The following is a 21,332-nucleotide window of genomic DNA, read 5'->3' as shown; positions in this document are numbered from 1 at the left end:
TTTTGATGTTTCTTTCTTTGGCTTCTACTAATATGTTCAATAGTGATACTTTTGCCAATTGTAGAAAAAAATAAAAACTTACAAGAGTTTTTCTTATAACAAGTTGTTTTATGATACATGTTACCTTTGAGATGTTCAAGGTTGCATTTATATATAGTGTATATTGAATCAATAATAATTAGGATAAACATGTTTATATAAACACGAGAATAAGTAAGTACCCGCACGTTGCAGCGGTGAGATGGTGGGGGTGATAGGTCATAGGTAGTGATAGTCAAATGTCTTAACTGTACGGGTTCCGCCATCGGATTTAAAAAATCGTCGAAAGTATATCGAATGACATCTCTAATGAAAGAGCATGAAATTTTAAGAACACCCATATAATTTTTATAATTTATCGATATACGGTTTTTGAGATAAAATATTTTGAATGAATTGGAAGAATAAGTGATTTATGGAGGAGAGAAAAAAAAAATGATTGGTTGAAATTTAATGAGAGAAAAAAGGTATTATAGTTATTTTAGGTAAATATAGAATAGATAAGATGAGTATTTTGAAAAATACTTAAAATCATTATTGAAAAGTTAAGTTTAATATTGAAAATTTAGAGACTTTTTGCTTTATAATATAGTATAGATTATATATTATTTAAATTTATCTTATAAATGAAAGTATGCAAAGTACTATCATTATTATGTTTCATACATGTTGAGATGACATGACAAATATTAATCTACTCGACCTATAAATCAAATAGTTAAGTTATAAAAATGCATGAAAATATCATTCAATTTTGATTAAGTATACCTTTGAAATCCAGTTTATGATATACAGAAAAATGATTCCTGAAGAAGTTGACATTTACAAGCAAGTGTCTCCATTATTAACTGAAAGTCTGTCATGTTTTCTAATTTCTTTACATAATTTATACATCATTATATCAGATCTTACGGAAACCAAAAAATGCAAATAAAGTCACACAAAATTACTATAACAATAATATAAAACAGTCTTATGTCAAAAACATGTACTTTTTAAAAAGCAAAAATTGGTCACGCCAGGGTATAGAACCATTGAGATCTTGACAGCTGTGATTGTGTACCGATATTTCAGTCCACACACAGAATCAGAATATAGTATCTTAACTTTGGAGGGTATCTACGATTTTTCACAATTTTAAAGGGTTGAACTTTGAAGTGGGAAAATGACTCCTAGCTATTTAACTATTTAAGTTTGCTTGGTTTGTTTTGTAGCAAAAAAAAAAGTGTAACTTTGTTTAGTTTAGTACACTTATGTGCATTTTTAATGTTTTCGGTCATATGAGTATATGATAATTAGATGAAAGATCTAGTCTTGTATACTAAGTATATAGTTCATTGGATTTTAGTTCTAGATGAAATTATGTAAATATCAATACGAAGACACATATTTATTTCACGCTGTATTATATTTGGATCACATCATAGTACATGTGTATAAATCTTTTTACAATGTAATGAACTATTGATGCTTTAAAATACATTTTTTAAAAATAACATATTCTAATGTTAACTATCTACGTTATATCAAACGTATATAAAAACAAAACTACATAATAAACAAAAAGATATCCAATGGATACATAAATTAGCTTTAATATTAAAGAACTTTTGGTTTAACGGTACGGAGATGAGGTGACCTAATGATAAATCGAATACTTGATTCTTTCATATAATCCAAACCGAGTAAACCCGTAGGTGTAATATATGTATATTTTGTCAAATTAAAGGTGTTAGTGTGTAAAATACAAATTTTTATTTTTATTTTTCGAACGACTAACATACCAATCTATAATAACAAAAGAAATGACATATTTTATATTAGGTAAATATGGCTTTGAATTATCAGATTTGTCTTTAAACTCTTTTTTTTCTTTATGTAACTACCCAAAATCTCTAACAGACCATCTTCTTTACTATTGTCGCCGCATTACGCGGATAACATTGATCTTTTGTAAAAAAGGATTAAGGGGCCAAAGGGCATCTTCTATGGGATGTTCTGTGACAAATCTTGATTTTAATTAAAGTTTTATTCTTTTTAACTCCTTTACAAAGATCAACACTAGTGTAGGCACCATTCATCATCACTACACTTGAAAAGCAAAAACATAAGAAAGCAAAAAACAAGATTGACAGACAGCCCCCATCACATTCACTTTCAGAAACAGTGATTATCACATATAGGACATACACTACTTCTCCTTTTGCCCCACTAATTTATAATTTTAAATCAAAAGCTGTAATATTTTGCTACAAAACATACATACCCAGTGACTGAAAAAGCATCATCCCATCATCACACTCTTTCACTCTCTTTATCTTTTTGTTGGGCCTTCTTTTTATCATCTTCATAATAGTATGTTTTTATCATTTCAATAAATCTTGATCAACATTCAAAGGTAAAGCCTCTTGCTTTCTTGCAAATTTTTGTGTTTTGTGATCTGGGTGTTGTTTGTTTTCCATTAATACTTGAAACCCACCATGAAAAATGGAAAAAATTTAATCTTTATTTAGAAAAAATTGAAGTTTAGTTGGTTTTTAATGTTAGCATTCTAAGATAAAGATTGTTGCTTTTTTGAATTTTTTTTTTTTTTTTTTATGTTCTGTGTACTATTTATTTTCCATTCATTCTTGAAAATAAAAAAAGAATCTTTATCAAAAAAGATATGAATTTATCTTGATATTTTTTTTGTTTTAATTGTCGGTGTTAGTCCTTTTTCTGTTTTATAAACTTCAATGTATATTTGTTGAAGTGTGTAATGTAAAAATGGCTGAAATTAGACTAACAACAAAAGGGCAAGCCAAGGTTAGGAATGTACCAATAGCAGTAACTCCAGAAGGATTTTGGTGTTGTCCATCACCTGTTATGTTTCAAAAAAACTTAAAACCACAACATCCATTAAACAAGCCTAAATCATCATCATCTTCATCATTAGTAGCTCCACCTAATAAGAATTCTAGTGATCACAAAAAACATTCATCAGAACTTGAAAATAAACCATCATCAAGAGCCACTTCTAAGTCAGAAAATGGTGTAGTTGTTCCTGATGATCAAAGGAAAAATGGGCTTGAAACACCTGTTGTGGCTGACAGGACTGCAGTGAGACCAAATACCGAAAATTTGCCTAGAAAGGTTTCTATTGAGTTTGGTGAACCTGGAACTGGTGATTTAAAAGTTGTGTTAATGGGGAAACAAGGGTTTGTTGTGAAGTTGAGTGTGCATAAGAATATAGTTCAGGAGAATAGTAGTTTTTTCGCTGAGAAGTTATTAGCGCAACATCCGACTTTTAGTTGTATTGAAGTTGATGATTGTGAGGATGTTGAAACTTATGTTGAGACTGTTGGGTTGATGTATTGTAAGGATTTGAAGCAGAGGTTGATCAAACAAAGCGTTTCTCGTGTGCTTCGTATTCTTAAGGTAATTCTTATTGCTTACACTTTTATATTTCCAATTTTGTGTTTATTGATTTTGTTCTATCTTTTATGGTATGCTTGGATGTGAATTTAGGAAGTCTTTATATGATAATTGAGTTATTAGGATCGGTTGATTGGGAGTCTGGGAGCTGGTGTTTATATCGTTTGAAGCTGTTATAATCATTTTCTATGGTGTTTCATGTGTGACAACTTCTGATTTCGAGGAATTAATAGATAAAACACAAGTATACAAGTAATGTTACATGAATAATTATTTGTGTAACTTATCAAACTGATTAACTGAACTTAAATACTTGTAAGCATACGTAGCTTGCCCAAACGTTAGGAGCTCATGATTGTGAGAACATAGAAGTCCTAATACTTATGGTTTGTTTATCTACTACATATATTTTTATTAGTAATGTTCATATTGTATGAGTAAAAAGATTGTCTCTGATCTTTATGAACAACCAAGAAACATGTTTTTGAATCTTCAAAAAACAAACTCTTTTAGTGATTTGTCATTAATTTTAATGGTATTAAAGGTATGCAGTTTGGCAGTCTGGCTGATAATGTAGTTTGAATGCCATTGGCCCATTTTACATTGTTTGTGGGTGAAGATGAGTAGGCGATGATGGAACATATTACTAATCTTGATTCTTTTTGACCAATGAGTTTCTACCTTTCTGGAATATATTGTAGTAGTTGGCTTGACAAATATTGGTTGACTCGGGAGTTATTACGTACTTCTTTGATGACAATAGGCAATCTTTCTTTGAACAACTTTACATAAAGATTTTACAAATCACAAAAGGTATTTAAGAGTAACGATATTTATGCCTAAGATATAAGCCTATAAATACGCCAAATCCATACAATGTATGACACATAAATTGGACTCTTTCTTAGCTCTGCCTTTAATCTTTTTATTCCTCTTGATTCTTTTACTAGGCGTACTTTTAGGTACATCTATCATTCTAGGAATTCAAATACTATCTATTGAACTTTTTTACCAGTTGAATACAAATCGCCACAATGGCTCTTTTTCTGATCTTCAAAGAGGAAGGGAAAGTTAAAGATGGCAAGCTTTATTTTAAATTTTACTGCATTGTTGTTTTCAGTTAGAGAGAGGTGATGGGATGGGTTTATAAAATCTCACATGGTTTCTGACCTCATTCCATATATGTTCATATAAGGGTTGGTTTAAGTTCTTTGTGGCTTTTATACATGATGAAGATGACAGTAAAGTTGCCATCATACAAATATCCTTGTGGGATAAACGTTGGGCATGATTACAAGGAATGTTCTTAAAAAAGTTCAGAAAAACCGAGTAGTTGAGTGAAATTTAAATTAGATGCTATAATGTTGATGCATTTATTTTAGATTCAGTAAACACGGTAATTAAGTTTAGATACTGTATTTGTGGATGCATTTCCTTTTCTAATCTCTAGCTATCTATTTTCATTGTATTTTTGTTGCAATTACTTAGAAAGGGATTATAAAGATTCCCTTGACTAGGCTTAAATGCTTAATTTAATGTGTAGTTGTTGCATAGAAGTGGTGAGCCGATTATGCAGCCTTACTATTGAATCATTGAAACTAAGTCAGTTAGGGTCTACAGTTACTATCTACTATGAGTTTAAATGATTTTGTGGTCATTTTTCATAAATAAGCTACTAGTGTCTGATTCACTGATTGTTAAACATTGAGCAGTTTGCCGGCTAATATAGTCTTGTCAACTTTCTATAATTTACAAGATCCATGGAACTATTTGCAGGTTGCAGAGCAGCTTGGGTTCAAAACATGCATGGAATCCTGCTTAGATTTCCTGGAGGCTGTCCCGTGGGTAGGAGATGAAGAAGAAGAGCGGGTGGTAGCTTCTGTGTTGCATCTTCAAAGTGAAGGTATTCAGGTCAGCCCAATATTAAAACGAGTAGCATCTGATGTTTCCAAACCCCCTAAAGACACCCTCTCACACGTGCTCCAGCTCGTCCTCAAAAGCAATGAAGAGAAAGGACGCCGGGAAATGAAGTCAATCGTCTTAAAACTTTTAAGAGAAAGTAACAAGTCCCTTCCAAACTCAAGCTCATCAACTGCTATTGACCTCTGTAACGACACCATTTACGCCTCTTGTAGAACCTGTTTGGGTTCTTTGTTGTTTTTATTCCGACAAGTAGCCCAGCCTGAGTTTGCACACCAACCCATGGAGCTCAAGGACCCGGTAATCAAACAGATGGTTTTGGAGGCTGATAACCTCTCATGGTTACTTGATATATTAGCAGACAAGCACGCAGCAGACGAGTATGCAGTCATGTGGGCTAGCCAACAAGAATTAGCTGGACTACACCCACGGGTTCCTATAGTCAATCGTTACCACATTAGCTGCATAACTGCGAGGCTATTTGTTGGGATAGGAAGAGGCGAAGTTTTACCAAGTAAAGACACCCGCCATCTGCTTTTAAAAACTTGGTTACAGCCATTGATCGACGATTACAGTTGGTTACAACACGGGTGCAAGTCATTTGACCGTAAGGTTGTAGAGGAAGGGATTGGGAGGACTATATTAACACTCCCACTCGAGGATCAACAGATCATTTTACTTGGGTGGTTGAGTAGTTTCTTAAAGGCAGGCGATAACTGTCCAAATCTACAAAAGGCGTTTGAGGTATGGTGGCGTAGGACGTTTGTTAGACCGTACACGGAACAAGGCAACTCACAACCTTCGGATTAACTCATTTGAATATCTGAGTGCTTGTAACAAATATGTAACAGTGTGCATTTCGTTTCATTGATTTTGTTTTGAGAATCGAAATTTAGTTTGGTTTGTTATTAATTATAATTTTAATAATCTATGGTATATGAACCATATGTATATAATATATGTACAATTATTGTTATTTATATTGATTTATATATTATATATTTTGAGAGTTATGGGATTCAAAAAAAGGACCAAAAAAGTGGTCCAATTTGTAACATGTTGCACAAATGCATGCCTACACTTATCGTTTAAATCAAAATGTGGTCCTTCCAGCCATACCTCTATTATTTCTCTTACTTTTATCTCATTATTATCATTTTACTTAAATTTTTTGTAGCTTTAAAGTTGTGAAATGTTATATACAAAAATGAAATATATATCTGATTTATATTTAGAATCTAAAATTTTAAATTTCTGCAAGTGACTTTAGAGGACCACAACTGGACCCTGAGTGTGGGGAAACAAATAGTTGGACCATATATTTAGGACAATTATTCTATCATGTATATTAATTAGCCTAAAATTTTGGTACATGGCAGGCAAAATAATTAATTAACAGTGTATATATGGGGCTTTACATTTTATTCTACTTCTAGTCTTAAGTTACAAGTATCTTTGGAAACCAGGATTCTCAAAAAACTTTTATTAATTCACCCTTACAAATGTGAGAAGTGAGACTCGAACTAAAATGGATCATCCCAAGATCAAATTCCTTACCAATAGGCCACCAGCTAAACATTTTACCATTACTATTTCTAAAATAGCTCAAATAGTTTTAAATATATATCTGTTAGAAATTGAACCTTAAAAGTTTCCTAAAGAAATGGGCCTTTAATTATCAAATGGGCTAATTTTTACATCAGTGACAAATATATATATGCTAGTACAAGACAAGATGTTACTTTTTATTAATTTTGTTATGCTGAGATATTTATGTTGATGATATAAGAAAAGCTAAAACAAACCTTGTCATTGTAGAGGGAGTGAGATTCCTTCAAATTAAGCACTTAACTTGAGTCAAGTTACGAAATTCTTGACCTTTTGATTAAAATTAAGGGTCAAGATTCAATAATCATTTTTGAATCTTAGTCCTTGATAATAAATCAAAGGCCATGATATCTCTAACTTGACCCCTCAAGTTATTTTCAACTTGAGGGAATCTCCATCCGTCAAAAAGTGAACGTTGTAGAAATAAAGTAAAACAATATATTCGTGTTATTTTCAGTAATTTGCCAAAACAGAAAAAGGAGAATATATACATATTTTTGGAGGTTAACGTTGGTGCTACTACAACTATTTTTTTTCTTCTTCACATTTTATCTCAAAGTCTTTCAAATCTATATATTATATTCTTCATTTAAAATATTCGTGAGAATGGCAACATGTATCGTAGGTAGGTGCTAGCAGCATATTTTTTCTCCAATATATTTTAAATTTTTTAAGTTTTATGGTTTTTTGTATTGGAAGAAACCGATGTTTAGATTCCTAGCCTGTCATGTCACTTGATGTATGGAGCTGTGAATATGTATATCTATGGTTTTAAGCATACATCATACACGTGATAGCGATATTGGGCTAGGCCCACGGATAAACAAGATATTAAATTGTAGCCATGTCAAGTCTCCTCGATTAAAATCTATCTATATGGATATATATGCATTTTTGTTTTGAAAAAGAAATGAAAATTATGGACGGGATTATCTATATCTATAACCCATTATAAAATATATTGACTTTTAAATTTAACATTTTTTTATACCTAAAACACCCTTATTTCTTAATCATAATTCACCTATACATGCCTAATATATATTTTTATACTATTTAATATATAAAACAACCCTCTCCTTAAAACTTATGAAGAAATTATCTAAAATACTATTACTGATTAAATTACAACATCAGTCATTTATCCAAAATATCTCCATTAATCTTTTACATTAATTACCTTTACATCAATTATCTATATCACTCGATGCCGCCTCCACTAACAACAGTCACCCCCACCACCACATCGTTGCCGCCATAACCATTGTCGCATTGCGTGAGTACCATGCTAGTTATTATGTATAAGTTTTAAAAATAAGATCAATCGTTTATTCGTTTTGATGAACAATCTATTTGATAAAAACAAATGTACGTGACGTCTCTAACAATTTTAAAATAGTTATATGAGTGTCACAAATATAGATTTAGAAGAACAACTACTCATACATATATCGATCATATATGTATCCTCATATGGACATAAAGCTTAGGTCGATGGCGACAACAAAGTTAAGAAGACAATGGAGTGAGAGAGATGGTGACAAATTGAGGATGGCCATCGAGCTAGGAAAAAAAAAATGAAAACAGATATTATACTCGCGCTTCATTCTATTCTATAAGCGGGGCGACTTGTCGAGTCTACGAAGCTTCGTAGTTGCTCCCCCCCCCTTTCTTTTGCCCCGCCATGCCACTAGATCCATAATGACCGGCGAGTCGGAACATGTATGAATATAACCACGCGGAGCGCCATACCGGCCTATTGAATCGAAGAAAGAGATCATTGAGCCTGTTTAGCCGAGCTGAGGTTTGGAATCTTTTAAAATAATATAGATAGATATATATATAAAATAATAAGCTATGGGAGCTGGAAATCGCAATAACTTAAAAGTCCTCCATTGAATGGGATGAGAAAGACAGGTTCGGAAATGGCCAGATTAGTAAAAAATTATTATGCATTCATAAAATGCATAGAACCATCAGACCACGTCGAGTCAAAAAAGCTTTGCTGACTCAAGGTTCATATTAGAAAAAAGAGAGTGAAGGGAAGAGGCCGGAGGTATGGGAGTTTTTTTTTTCCAAACTAGTGTAATAAAAAAATTTATTTACCAAATTAGTATAGTTTTAAAAATATTTACTAAATTAGTATATTTTTTTTAGAACTTATCAATAGCATAAATTTCCTTTTCATTGCATCATATCTTAAGGTTGAATCTTTTTTGAAAGTTACATCAATAAACATAAGAAGGTAACATGTTTTTTTACATAGACATGATCTTTTTGAAGTTTTATCATAACTTTAAAAAAAAATGGGGCATGAACCTTTTTCAAACTTACCATAATAAGCACTAAAAAGTAAATTTTTTTACATTGGTTATTCTTTTCTTTAAAAACTGGTACAAATCCTATAATAACATTGAAATGGACTAAATACTTTTCCATGGAAATCAATGACTCAATGTATTGAAATACTGTTCCATATATAGATTACAAAGCAAAGCAAATATATATCTGTGACGACAACTTGTTGGAAGTAATGTATGATTGAAACAACCAATATGGTGACAGCAATAGATAAACCATGATGGTGAAATTGCTTGTTAAATATCAGGTGTTTTAAGCAACTTACACACACACCTTTTAGATTTTGACGTTTTAACAGCATGTTCATCAAGATTCTTGATTTTGCTTTCAAAGATAGTTTTTTTTATCCTGTTTGGTGGATATATCTTACCCACCTTTTTACTATTTCTCGGAAAAGTGATGATATTTTTAACAATATATGTAAAGATAATTTTGAATTCGACATGTGGTTGCAAAATTTATTGCCGATCTTCCATGTTTGGTGTGAGAAGAGCTTGCCACATTAACTATTTATATATTTTAGGTAAACAATCTTCTGATCGATTTGAACAAGATTATGGTATAGTCCAAACATCATAACACGGACTTGTGTTAATTTAGCTTTATAAGTCCGACACAAGTCCAACACAAGTCTTTCTATTATTATTATTTTTTTTGGAAATACAATTTGGAATTTTGGATCACTCACGACATCACTTTTTGCAATCAGTGTCAACCACACAATCATCCTCAAATATCTTTTAGGAAGAAAACTCATGCTTGCAAGACTCGAACTCGTGACGTACGTATACAAATTAAATCCAAGGGCTCAATAGTCTATATCCCACGTACTTCCAACATCATGCGTATATTAAAGTTTAAAGTTCGATCGTTTAATATAACACCTAAATATATTTATCTACTAATTATTTCTTCACGTCTCTAGCTAGCTAGCTAATAGAAGGCTAACATAATCAAAACAATATATATATATATATATATATATATATATATATATATATATATATATATATAATATATATATAGTGACAATCAAATGAGAACCAACTTAAAATGAGAATAAATAAGAACACTTAAAAATTACATTTTGATGCATTAAAAGTCCATAAAACTGACATAATGCATAACTAATTATCATTATTTAAGTGTTTAACAACACATGGATACGTCAAAATCGAAAAAAATCATGTTTTTTGTTGTATGCATCATTTGAAAATATGCATCTAAAATGGATGCACAAAATAAAAAACGTGATTTTTTCAATTTTGAAGGATTAATGTGTTGTTAAACACTTAAATAATGATAATTAGTTATGCACTATGTTATTTTATGACTTTTAATGCATCAAAATGATGTTTTTAAGTGTTCTCACCATTCTTATTTTAAAAGTGTTCTCACCAGAGTATAACCCTATATATATATATATATCTTTATATATAATAAAAAACAACTGACCTAATAGCTTATTGACCAATCATAATTTTTAATTTCTATCAAATTCAATTATGATGATGTATCATTGATCTATCTATAATTTATCATTAATAGTTGATTAAATTGTCTCTTTACATAATAAGAGATATACATGAACTAAAGATTTATTTACAACAAATAATTAAATAAATTAGTAGCCAACATAAATCGCAATACAATACGTAAGAGATATATAAAAGGCAAAAGATTTATAATATAATAAATATTTAGATAAGATAAGCTTACAATTATAATTCATAACTACATAAACTAAGGAAAATGCTAAAGACATATAATTAACATGTAAAAAATTTTTGCACCTTTTATATTAAAAATTCACATTTTAAATTGTATGATAAATATACAACTATTTTATACACCTTAATTATATCCAAGCTAAAAACATATAGTTATGCACCTTAATCTTTCTTTTAATATACTAAAAGATATTTGTTTTAATAATTTATCAACCAATCATAACTTTCAATTTCTCCAGATTGACTTTTGTTTCAATTTTGATTTTAATTTAAACTTTTTTGTTTTTCATCACAAATTCACATTTTTAACCAATAATTTCAATATAATAAATCAAATATATTATCTAATATATATACACAATAGGATAATATCTGATATATATCCTAATAATATATTATATATTATAAATGCAAAAGCAAATAATTAAAAAATAAGGAAAATTCAACGCTAATATATATTAAAAATTTAAAAATCTTTTCTTTTAATATAATAAAAGACCGTTGCTATAATAATTTATTGACCAATCATAACTCTCAATTTTTAAAGTTGACTTTTGTTTTCAACTTTAACTTACCTTATATTTTTAATTTTTCATCACCAATTTACATTTTTTTTAACAAATAACTCCAATTTAATAAATAAAGAACAATAGCTAATATATAACCAATAGAATAATTAGCTAATATATGTCAATCAAATATTGCTAAGCATTTCAGAGTAAACGATTTCGGCCGGTGATCGTATTTTTTTAACAATATTTCAATATAAAACTCAAAGTTTTAATATATTATCAATTTTTTTAAACTAAAAATAGTAAATTAAATTTAAAGACATTGAAAATTAACATTTAATATTGATGACATCGTAAAACCCGTGTATTAGATACGGACCTAAAATCTAGTATATATATATATAATGTAACGAAAGTTTTTTTTTTAATTACAAGTTAATGTGAATTTATGTTATCCTACTATACAAAGTTTTTGGTTCGGTTCAAATAATAAACAAATTAAAGGGAAACTAAAAAAGAAATTGTACTAATCGATATCGATTCAAGGTGCCTATAATATAATGTACTGTAGTAAAGTAAAGAAAAATGTATAACTTAGAAAAAGACCAAAATACGTACATTATGACATATACGGTCGAATGGATACTACTGTAAATTAATAATAATACTACTTGATAAATAAAATTTACGTCCGTACGCCCAATACCGGCCAAGAATTAACTATAAATAGTTTTGGTTTATCTAACCGAAAAAAGAAGTCTTCTCCGGCATATTTCCGGCATGACGTAGCCCTAAAGTAAGTGACACGTCACCAGAAGTGGTCCCAAATCGTATGACTGTTGACCCGCCAATGTCAGCATTGTCATCATCTGATCCTGATGCGGTCGTAGTGGTCCTGTATTGATCATCAGCAGCGCCAAGCATGCTGCTGCTGCTACGTCGACATGTGTCCACATCATCAAATGGTGGTTGTGCCATGGTGGACGTCGTCGATATAGGTTGCTGTGTGTATGTATTGCTGTAGGGCATACTTGCTGCTGCTTCTGCTTGGTTTTCCGAGAAATTACAATGTTGTTGTTGTTGTTGTGGATTGATTGCAAGGAGTGATGATGACATGTCGTTTTCGGATTCATTGATTTCGGATCTTTTTGTGTTTGTGTATGTCGTCTGATGATGAGGTGGCGACAGTAGTGGTGGTGGTGGCGGCGGCGGCATGATTGATGATGATATTGTTTGTGTGGCGGGATTAATATTTTGATAATTATGATTATGATGATGATTTATTTTATGTTCATCATCTTGGTGTCCTTGTTGTTGTTCATGATGATGATCTTCATCAATTATATCATTATCTTGATTATTATCTTCAATTTGATTAGGATGTTGATGACGATGATGATCAGATTCTTCTTTGCTTTCTTGTTGATACATTTCCTCCACCATGGGTTTCCACAACCTGACCCTTGCATTTATGAACCAATTTGATACCTGCAAAAAGGACAAACATCCACTGTTTTTATTAGATCCATCCACTCATGCTAACTACTCATTAAAACTCACTTTAATTTTAAACATAATAACATTATACACTTAAATATACCATATAATAATAGAGAAAAGTGAATATAACGCTGTCCGACAGTTAAACTTAGGTGTGGAACTCCTCACATACTAATTCTTTAATATTTATTGAATTTTAATTAAATCACATGGCCTTCATGATTTTTATGGATTAAAAAAATAATATGTGAGTATTTCACACCTAAACTTAGGTATCTAACAACCTTATATTAGCATCACCCATAATAATATTAGTAAAACAATTTAAGTTGTAGTGTACATATTATTTCAGTTTTATTGAACATTGGTGAAAACAGATTGACCTGTCAATCAAATATGCATTTATCATGTCGTCAAGTGATTTGCTTGATGAAATTTGTATTTAATAATATTCTGCCATTCAAAAAAATAAATATGCATTTATCAATTTTTTTATATTCATCATATATCGAAATTAAACAATACATTAATTACCAATTTACTAGCTAGTATGGTTCTACCTAGTGTAACATCATGATTATGATCTATGAGATATATAGTAGTGATGGATAGTGATAATTTCCATTTTATGAAGCCTAGCTAGCTAGTGGAATAGTACACGAGTTGAAATGTTCTTTATCTGTACAAAACTAGTACTTGAATTAAAAATGCTCTTTATGAACCAATATTTAGTACTAGAATTTTACCTTTAAATGCATGTAAGTTTTACTATGATTGTGAAATGAAAATTACAGAAGTAAGAATAGATGAAAGTAACTTTTGTAAACGCAGATATGTGTTGATCTAAAAGTGAAGACATGTGGTATACTAGTATTTCATCATCATGATTATTAAAGGGGTACAATGAATGGGACCTTTGTGCTTGACTGTCATTTTGTTCTGACTTCTGATAAAGCTTTAGGTACTTCTCATTAGCTATGTGGTGTAGTACTGTTCATCATGTTTGCAGTTTTGCATGCATTCTTTAGTTCTCGATACTATACGGGTATCTAAATATTCGCATACAAATTTTTTAATATTTCTTAATTAATTAATAAATGTTTAGGTCCGTATGAATTTTATGGATTAAAAAAAATAATATGTGAGTGTTCCACACCTAAGCTTAAATACCTAATAGTTTTATATTTCCATCCCCTATATATATGTGTATGTGTGTGTTGTAACAACAAATTAAGTTTATATATACATATATATTCTATAATAATTATATGTTCAGATGCATTGTATATAGGTTGCTGTTCATACAAACAACCTAGTTTGCGTGTTACTTCATTTTTCAACTTATCTTTTCTACAAACACTTTTTACTCAGAATAATAATATATTTTATTTTTTTTACAAACAACCACAATAAATGAACATGTTTAAATTTAAGTTAATTAATACTCGTATAACTTTTCTTTTATATATAAAAAAAAACTTGAAACGCATAAATTGTAGTTTAAAAAGCTTGGAGGGATACAAGATATGAGTTGTGGTACATTTTGATTGAACATATGAAAATTAATTAAGTGATGGGATTTGCAAGATATTGACACAACAAGAGACCCTGAAAGCAACCCCTTTAATTTGAAGGTAACTGTTCCATAGCTTTATCTTTATGTTAGCTCCTATATATATATATATATGTATATATCGATCATGATAATGACATAACAAAATTTTGATATCTTGTTACATAAGGTTGAAAATAAACAATCCGGTCAGTTATATTATATCCATTTAATTTACTACAAGTTTATTAATTTGAAACACAGAAGAAAATGATATGATGGTGGCATGTCACATTCAAATATATGGTTGTCCATGTAAAGTAATGTTTAGGCAATATGCATATAAATTATAAGGGGGTAAAATAAAAATAAAACTACAAAATGAAACAATGAATTGAAGCAATTAAATATGTGGCAAACTATTAAACTTAATAAGACCAAAATATATATACTCACACACACAGACAGAATACTGTATGGCATTGATGGGGAAATGAACATTGAATTGAAGGCATGAAGAGTGGTGGGAAGAGAGCTAGCACAGACAGAGGACAAGAGGAAAATGATTAAAGACAAAGAAAGCACGAGAAAGCTAGCAGACCTACCAACTGCTTCTCTATATATATATTTCATGTTTACACAGTTATATATATTTATTGCTTCTCCCATTGTGCAGGTGTGTAAGCTAGCTAGCTAGCTAGGAGAAACAAACGTACTTCATTTTAAATGGATGTAAAGAACTACATATATATATATATATATATGATCATTTGATTACATTTCCTCAAACATTTATGTTATAGTCTTAGGTTGTTTTAAAGGTTGTGGCTTTGTTTACATTTCTTTAACAAAAGCCAGTGATAAACTAACAATAGTTTTTATCCACCCACAATAATACCTACATTATCTAGTTGTATACTCTACAACACAAAAGATAAGTATTTATTGTGAATGATTAAATATTGCTGTAAATTTATCCCCATTCTTAACAAAAACATGTACATGCACCCTTGTTTGTGAAGGTTGTATGTGGCTTGCTGGTGCCGTAATTAATTTGGTAGGTGTTATTGGTGCACGTACGTACGTTGTTGAGTGCGGTTTTTAATTTATTTTTAGGAGGCGGTATTTCTAAGTGTTACTATTACGAAAAAATTTAACTTATCAAGTAGTATTGTGTGTGTATATATATAACAGGACTTTCTTTATTTTAAAAAACATTTTTTTTCAAGAACCATGAGAAATATATAACACTTTCTAATGTTGCTAGTTTCTATAGTATAATTCATGCATGCCGTTAAAAGAAAAACAGAAAAGATTCATGATTCATGCTAAAACTCATGTAACTTTTCATGGCCGGGTTGGCTATTTAATTAATTTGCTTACCTTTTTCGTTGTTTCTCATATGATCATTGTTGTGGTTACTTTAATGAAAATGAAAGTTCAGACACAATTAATTAACACACAAACATGTGTGTACATGTATACATATATATGATAAAGAGAGAGAGAAAAATAAAAATAATAATAATAAAGAGAGATATTGAATTGAGTAAGAATGAACCTGGTTTCTGGAAAGGCCAGTCTGTCGAGCCAACAGGTGTTTATCGGCATCGCTTGGATACCTGAGAACGACGTTCACCAGTTAAAAACGACAATACATAATACCATCCCCACATTAAAGTAGTATATATACATATGCATATTTCATTATTTCACACACACACAAGATTTAATAATTTAACTTATTAGCTAATCATTAATTTAAGTACACACATGAAATCATTTTTGTTTATTGATGATTATAACTGAACTAGCTCAGTCTCTTTCGTTTTTACTTTTTGGATTAGAAGTCAATATCTATCATATGCATGAAAGTATAGTAAGACAATTTGTACAGTCTATGCAATCTCTTGATAGATTATGTTCATTAGATTTTGTGATCATGCACATATGTCAGTAATTGTACCTCATAAGTATAATAAATAAAATAATCTATTCTTGTTCAATCAAAGTCACTAAACTTTATATATATTTGTCATTATTTTGATGTAAAGTTTAAGAAAAGATACGATCGAGTAAAAAAAAAACTTCTAAACTGATCACTATCAAATCAATCAAAATGACTTGCAAAAACAAACTTTTTCGGCCCATCATTAACTTACATGTGTTGAATTTTTGTACGTTCTTAAGTAAGTAAAGGTGGTACGTCAATGATATTATAGCAGGTTTTATTAAGAGAGTTAAAAGAAGGAATAATCGGGTAAAAACCATATTATGAAAGAACCACTTTATCAGCTTTATCGTTGGATAGACAACATCAGGCTGCTGCACCCACAAATACTCATGCTTTTTTTCTATCTTTATTTTTCTTTAATCGCTCTCAATCATAAAAGCTTACCCCAACACATACACACATCCATAGTGTATTTTTTTTTTTATTAAAAAAAGTGTAGTACGTCTTCTCTTATCTATGACTTCATCATTTAAAAAACTGTAATTCCCATGTACTATCTATAATCATAAAGATTCATAAAGCCTGGATTTTGTAATCAAAGATTCAAGTTACCAAATGCATAATTCTACTCCATCCTTCCTGTCCCATTAGAAGTTTTATGTGTTATTTTTTTAATTTTGACAGTAAATTATATTTTTATTAATTTGTATTATATATTTTTTGATAAAAATTATATGAATTGATTGAGTTTTAAATACATTTTTATTGGGTATAACTTTCTCAAGTATTATATAACGTACATACAAAAAAAAAATGTTTAATGTCAAAGTTAAAAAACAAAAGACTCTGAATATTCAAAATGTGACACTTCTAGTGGGACGGAGATAGAAAAAAAAGATCAAAGAGAGACGTACGGGTGTAGAAAGTGCTCGAAAAGCCAAGCTCTAAGAATATTAACAGAGCGTTCGGGCAAGCCTCTTTGAGGTCGCCAAGCTTCAGGCTCCATCATGCCCATTTGGTGAAATGCCCTTTGTTGTCTTAGACTTTGTTCCAACAATTTAAGTCTTGGTGTCTCTCCTTTTGTCACTCCCGAAGTACCCACATCTTTTTCGCCTAATAACTCGCAACTATGCTTTAACTGGGCCGCAATTGAATCCTTTAGACACCGAAAATGGCGAGACATTGCCTTTTGTGCTAGTGCTGTATAAGGAACCGCGGCACCGAAACCCATGACCAAGTCGAATGAATTCACCACCATTTGCATTTGTTCACAGTAGTGATTGTATCTTCTATCCACCTGATTTTTCATTTCAATATATTGTTACGAGTATATAATAATGTTGCAACAAAAAAACATATGATATCTAGTTCTATTAATTAAACAGCACATTTACAAACTTGTCAGTGATTAAAAACAAAAAATAATGAGCGTTTGTATTTTTGTATTATATATATCACACTACTACTCGTATTATTCAACATCTACTTCCATTGATTGATTAGAAAGTAACATTGGGATCAGAATGAAGAAGTCAGTACAAGGCATGAACAGTATTAATGAATAGTATCAACAATAAACAAGAGATATACTTCTTTACTAGACTTAGAAAATTTATTTTCAATACTACAACCAGATATTTGTTATTATATACAAACAAAACAATTGTTCCTATCATGTACGTGTATTATATTATATATATGTAGTTTAATAAGATTTCCACATATATATAAAAGACCTTGGAACAAATCAATCTTAGTATAAGTCAACACACATTTTAGTTTTTAAATTACTACCTCTTGCAAAAACTAAGAATCTACGCTAGATATATAAAATCAAGCCTAGCTACCTAATTTCTTTATTACAAATGATGACATCGCTATGCAAGTTGTTGAAATTTTTGTATGTAGTTTAATTAAGGCGTTGGTAAACCGACATTGTTTTTAAATAAAAACGAAAGATTACAGTAGTAGATAGCATGTCAAGATTTAAACGAATGAGTAGTAATGATGTTCCTTTTATATATACAGTATGTAACTATCTTTCAAAATTTCTTGTTCTGATATAATCTGGTGCTAAACAAAAACAAATTAATAGCAATTGTACTACCCTTTAAGTAGTAGTACTAGGTTCTATAAATGAGGAAAAAAAGATAAGAAAGTTGGGTTCGGTCAGTATTATGTCATGAAGAACCCTATTTAGTCGCCGGAATCTAGTTTGACTCCGGCGACTTTAAAAATATCTGATCAATTATTGGTCGACAGAATTAACTAGAGAGAGAGAGGAATCGAGGAACTAACTTACCTCATCAAGCATGGATAATAGTTTGCTTTTTCGTCTTTGATGTTCAATTCTATCAGCAGATGACAAAGGAGGGGCATCTTTTGAGGAAGTAGAAGATGCACCACCACCACTATTACTCGGATTTTGATTCGGGTTATGTTTGGATCCAGTTTGTGGCTTATTGACCTTAAATTGACCTCGTCCAACGCTACAAAATTCTTCAAGTAATTCTTGAGCCGGCCTCACATATCTAGAGGTCCTCAATGCTTTCACTACACCTATTGAAGAAGAACCATAACCCACATGAATTGGATGATGATGAGTTGGACCCATAACTCCTCCTTGCAATTGCAAATTTCGATACGGATCACTTCCACTAATACCACTGCCGCCGCCGCCACCACCAGCAGCTTGATTAAAGTACATCATCGCGGTCGTTGGATCATCACCAATTCTTAATTCTTCCACTTTAGTTCCTTCCAAATGTTGTAAATTAGAAGATAAAGATAAAGAAAGGCCATGAGTATCACCTCCACCACTACCATCATGGGTTGATGTACCACTACCACCAGGAGGTACCCATGTAAATTGTGTAGATGGACCGATGAATTGGCCGCTTTGATGTCCCGAACCAGACGTACCACCGAAACTTTGTTGATGATGCAATACAGGCGAATTCGAAGTGTTTGGTAACAACATATGAAGTGTTGATGAAGAATTAGAAGTTGAAGAAGGATGATGATGATGAGATTGTGAAGAAGGTGATTGATGATGATCATGTGATGATGGATTCATCAAAAAAAGCTGCATGGCTTGAGTATTTCCATACCAATTATCTCCGGTAGAAGGACGTTGATTACTACGGTCGTTATGTTGTTGTTGTTGATAATTCAATTGATTTTGCAACAATTCGGTAGCTGGACCGACGTTTTGGAAGTTAAACATCTCGGATAACATCCCAGCTCCGGTCTCATAGACCGTAGGATTATTAATCCCATCATCACCATCTTGATCTTGTAATCCATCAACCAATGGCTCAACAAACCCTTGCTGCACTACTCTCAGCTGCTTATCTCTCCGGATCTGATTTGCGATATGATCTTGATGAGATGTTAAACCATGCGAGAAATTAAACATATAATCTTGTGACATAGAATTCGTCGCCAATTTATTATTCTGCTGGCGTTGCTCCTCTTCCAATCTTACCACTTCCATATCATCTTCTTCATAATATATCACACTACTGATGATATATATCTAGTATCTACATACATATATATTGGTGATCAATTAATATATAAAAACTTTAAACACATAATCAATTAGGAATAATATATAATTACTTTAAAAGATAAAGCTGTATATATATATCAAACACAAATTGGGATTACTAACAAAAAGAATAAAACAGAAGAAACTGTCAAATTCTTAGGAAAAATTTATATAAAGAGAAAGCACATATATATATACAGTAGCTAGTATGTTAGTAACAACCTCTATATATGTGAGTGTAGTGAAAAAGATATATAATAGTTGTCGTAAATCTTGAGCTTTTTGTGGCTGTGGCTGTCGTTTTTTCTTCTTTCTTTTTCTTTGTCTCTTCCCTTTTGTTTCTCTTTGATTTTGTATTTTTTTTTTTACTGTACTACTACTTAGTAGTGTAATATATGTTCTCTGCAATCGCCTTCTCTAAAGAGAGAGAGAGAGAGTGTGTCTACCATACGTGAGAGAGAAAGAGATGAACTACTAATTAATTTGTAGTATTACATCACATAATTTATATATATATATATGTGTGTGTGTATCCATGACTATATCGACCAAGTCGTCTTGATGGAAATAATAATAATAAAGGATATTTAATTTGACACAATTATTGTATACATGTAAATACGTACACCATGAAATAATTTGTGAAGCTCACGTGTTCCCTACCTTTCAAAAGAAGCACGATGCTTTCGTCTCAAATAATCCTGATTGTTTAGTGTCGAAAATTAGCTCAGTTATAAAATATAATTAAACAATATTCACGTTCTTTAAACTTTAAATGATACGTAAATATATACAACTCGCGCAATGATCGGGCTTATTCCAAGAGGTCGGGATGTTCAATAATTGTTGTAAAAAAGTTTCATATAAATTTTGTGAATTTGATCGGGTGTAGTGCGCTTAGGTAGACGTTCCCAAATTGGTTTTTCTCTGCAACCGGAACCGGTTCCAGTCAATGCGACGAAGAATTGGTTCCGGTTCGGAACCGATTTTTAGTCAACGTTTGACTAATTTTTTTCCGTTATTTTTTCAGTTTATTTGTCCAAGAACTAATATGGAACCGGTTTGAAACCAATTTTTGGATCCGAAAGTGGAACCGGTTCCAAACCGAACGGTTCTTGAGGAACCGGTTTTTTTATTCCAAATCCGATTTACCTGAACCGGTTTTTTTGCCCATGTCTACGCTTAGGTG

At 31.0% G+C, this 21,332-nt stretch overlaps 2 protein-coding genes across 3 annotated transcripts; one reads left to right on the top strand and one right to left on the bottom strand.

Annotated features, from left to right (window-relative positions):
* The first annotated feature begins 2,653 nt into the window (after nucleotides 1-2,653).
* Nucleotides 2,654-6,300, top strand: LOC122589459 (BTB/POZ domain-containing protein At3g50780). The gene is made up of 2 exons (XM_043761751.1): nucleotides 2,654-3,456; nucleotides 5,230-6,300. The coding sequence occupies exons 1-2, from the start codon at nucleotides 2,806-2,808 to the stop codon at nucleotides 6,181-6,183; spliced, it is 1,605 nt and encodes a 534-aa protein (XP_043617686.1). The 5' UTR covers nucleotides 2,654-2,805; the 3' UTR covers nucleotides 6,184-6,300.
* A 5,855-nt stretch (nucleotides 6,301-12,155) lies between these two features.
* LOC122587093 (BEL1-like homeodomain protein 4) lies at nucleotides 12,156-20,622 on the bottom strand. 2 transcript variants are annotated; one of them, XM_043759167.1, is made up of 5 exons: nucleotides 20,366-20,622; nucleotides 18,893-20,135; nucleotides 17,505-17,887; nucleotides 16,198-16,258; nucleotides 12,156-13,072 (listed from the first exon to the last, which is right to left on the bottom strand). In XM_043759167.1, the coding sequence occupies exons 2-5, from the start codon at nucleotides 20,084-20,086 to the stop codon at nucleotides 12,326-12,328; spliced, it is 2,385 nt and encodes a 794-aa protein (XP_043615102.1). In that variant the 5' UTR covers nucleotides 20,087-20,135; nucleotides 20,366-20,622; the 3' UTR covers nucleotides 12,156-12,325. The 2 variants fall into 2 exon arrangements, with proteins under 2 accessions (XP_043615102.1, XP_043615103.1); XM_043759168.1 differs by lacking the exon at nucleotides 20,366-20,622 and adding an exon at nucleotides 20,267-20,306.
* Between the last annotated feature and the right edge of the window lie 710 nt (nucleotides 20,623-21,332).

The sequence above is a fragment of the Erigeron canadensis genome, chromosome 2 (assembly GCF_010389155.1).
Source record: "Erigeron canadensis isolate Cc75 chromosome 2, C_canadensis_v1, whole genome shotgun sequence".
NCBI classification, from domain to species: domain Eukaryota; kingdom Viridiplantae; phylum Streptophyta; class Magnoliopsida; order Asterales; family Asteraceae; genus Erigeron; species Erigeron canadensis.
Note: the sequence above shows the minus strand (reverse complement) of the source record. Positions and strands in the feature narration are given on the sequence as shown.

Excerpts from the sequence above, each read along its gene's own strand:
- LOC122589459 (XM_043761751.1), top strand. The coding sequence starts at position 2,806 with ATGGCTGAAATTAGACTAACAACAAAAGGGCAAGCCAAGGTTAGGAAT. Across the intron at positions 3,457-5,229 it reads GTGTGCTTCGTATTCTTAAG|GTTGCAGAGCAGCTTGGGTT; the intron begins GTAATTCTTATT and ends AACTATTTGCAG.
- LOC122587093 (XM_043759167.1), bottom strand. The coding sequence starts at position 20,086 with ATGGAAGTGGTAAGATTGGAAGAGGAGCAACGCCAGCAGAATAATAAA. Across the intron at positions 16,259-17,504 it reads TTCGAGCACTTTCTACACCC|GTATCCAAGCGATGCCGATA; the intron begins GTACGTCTCTCT and ends CGTCGTTCTCAG. Across the intron at positions 13,073-16,197 it reads CTGGCCTTTCCAGAAACCAG|GTATCAAATTGGTTCATAAA; the intron begins GTTCATTCTTAC and ends TCCTTTTTGCAG.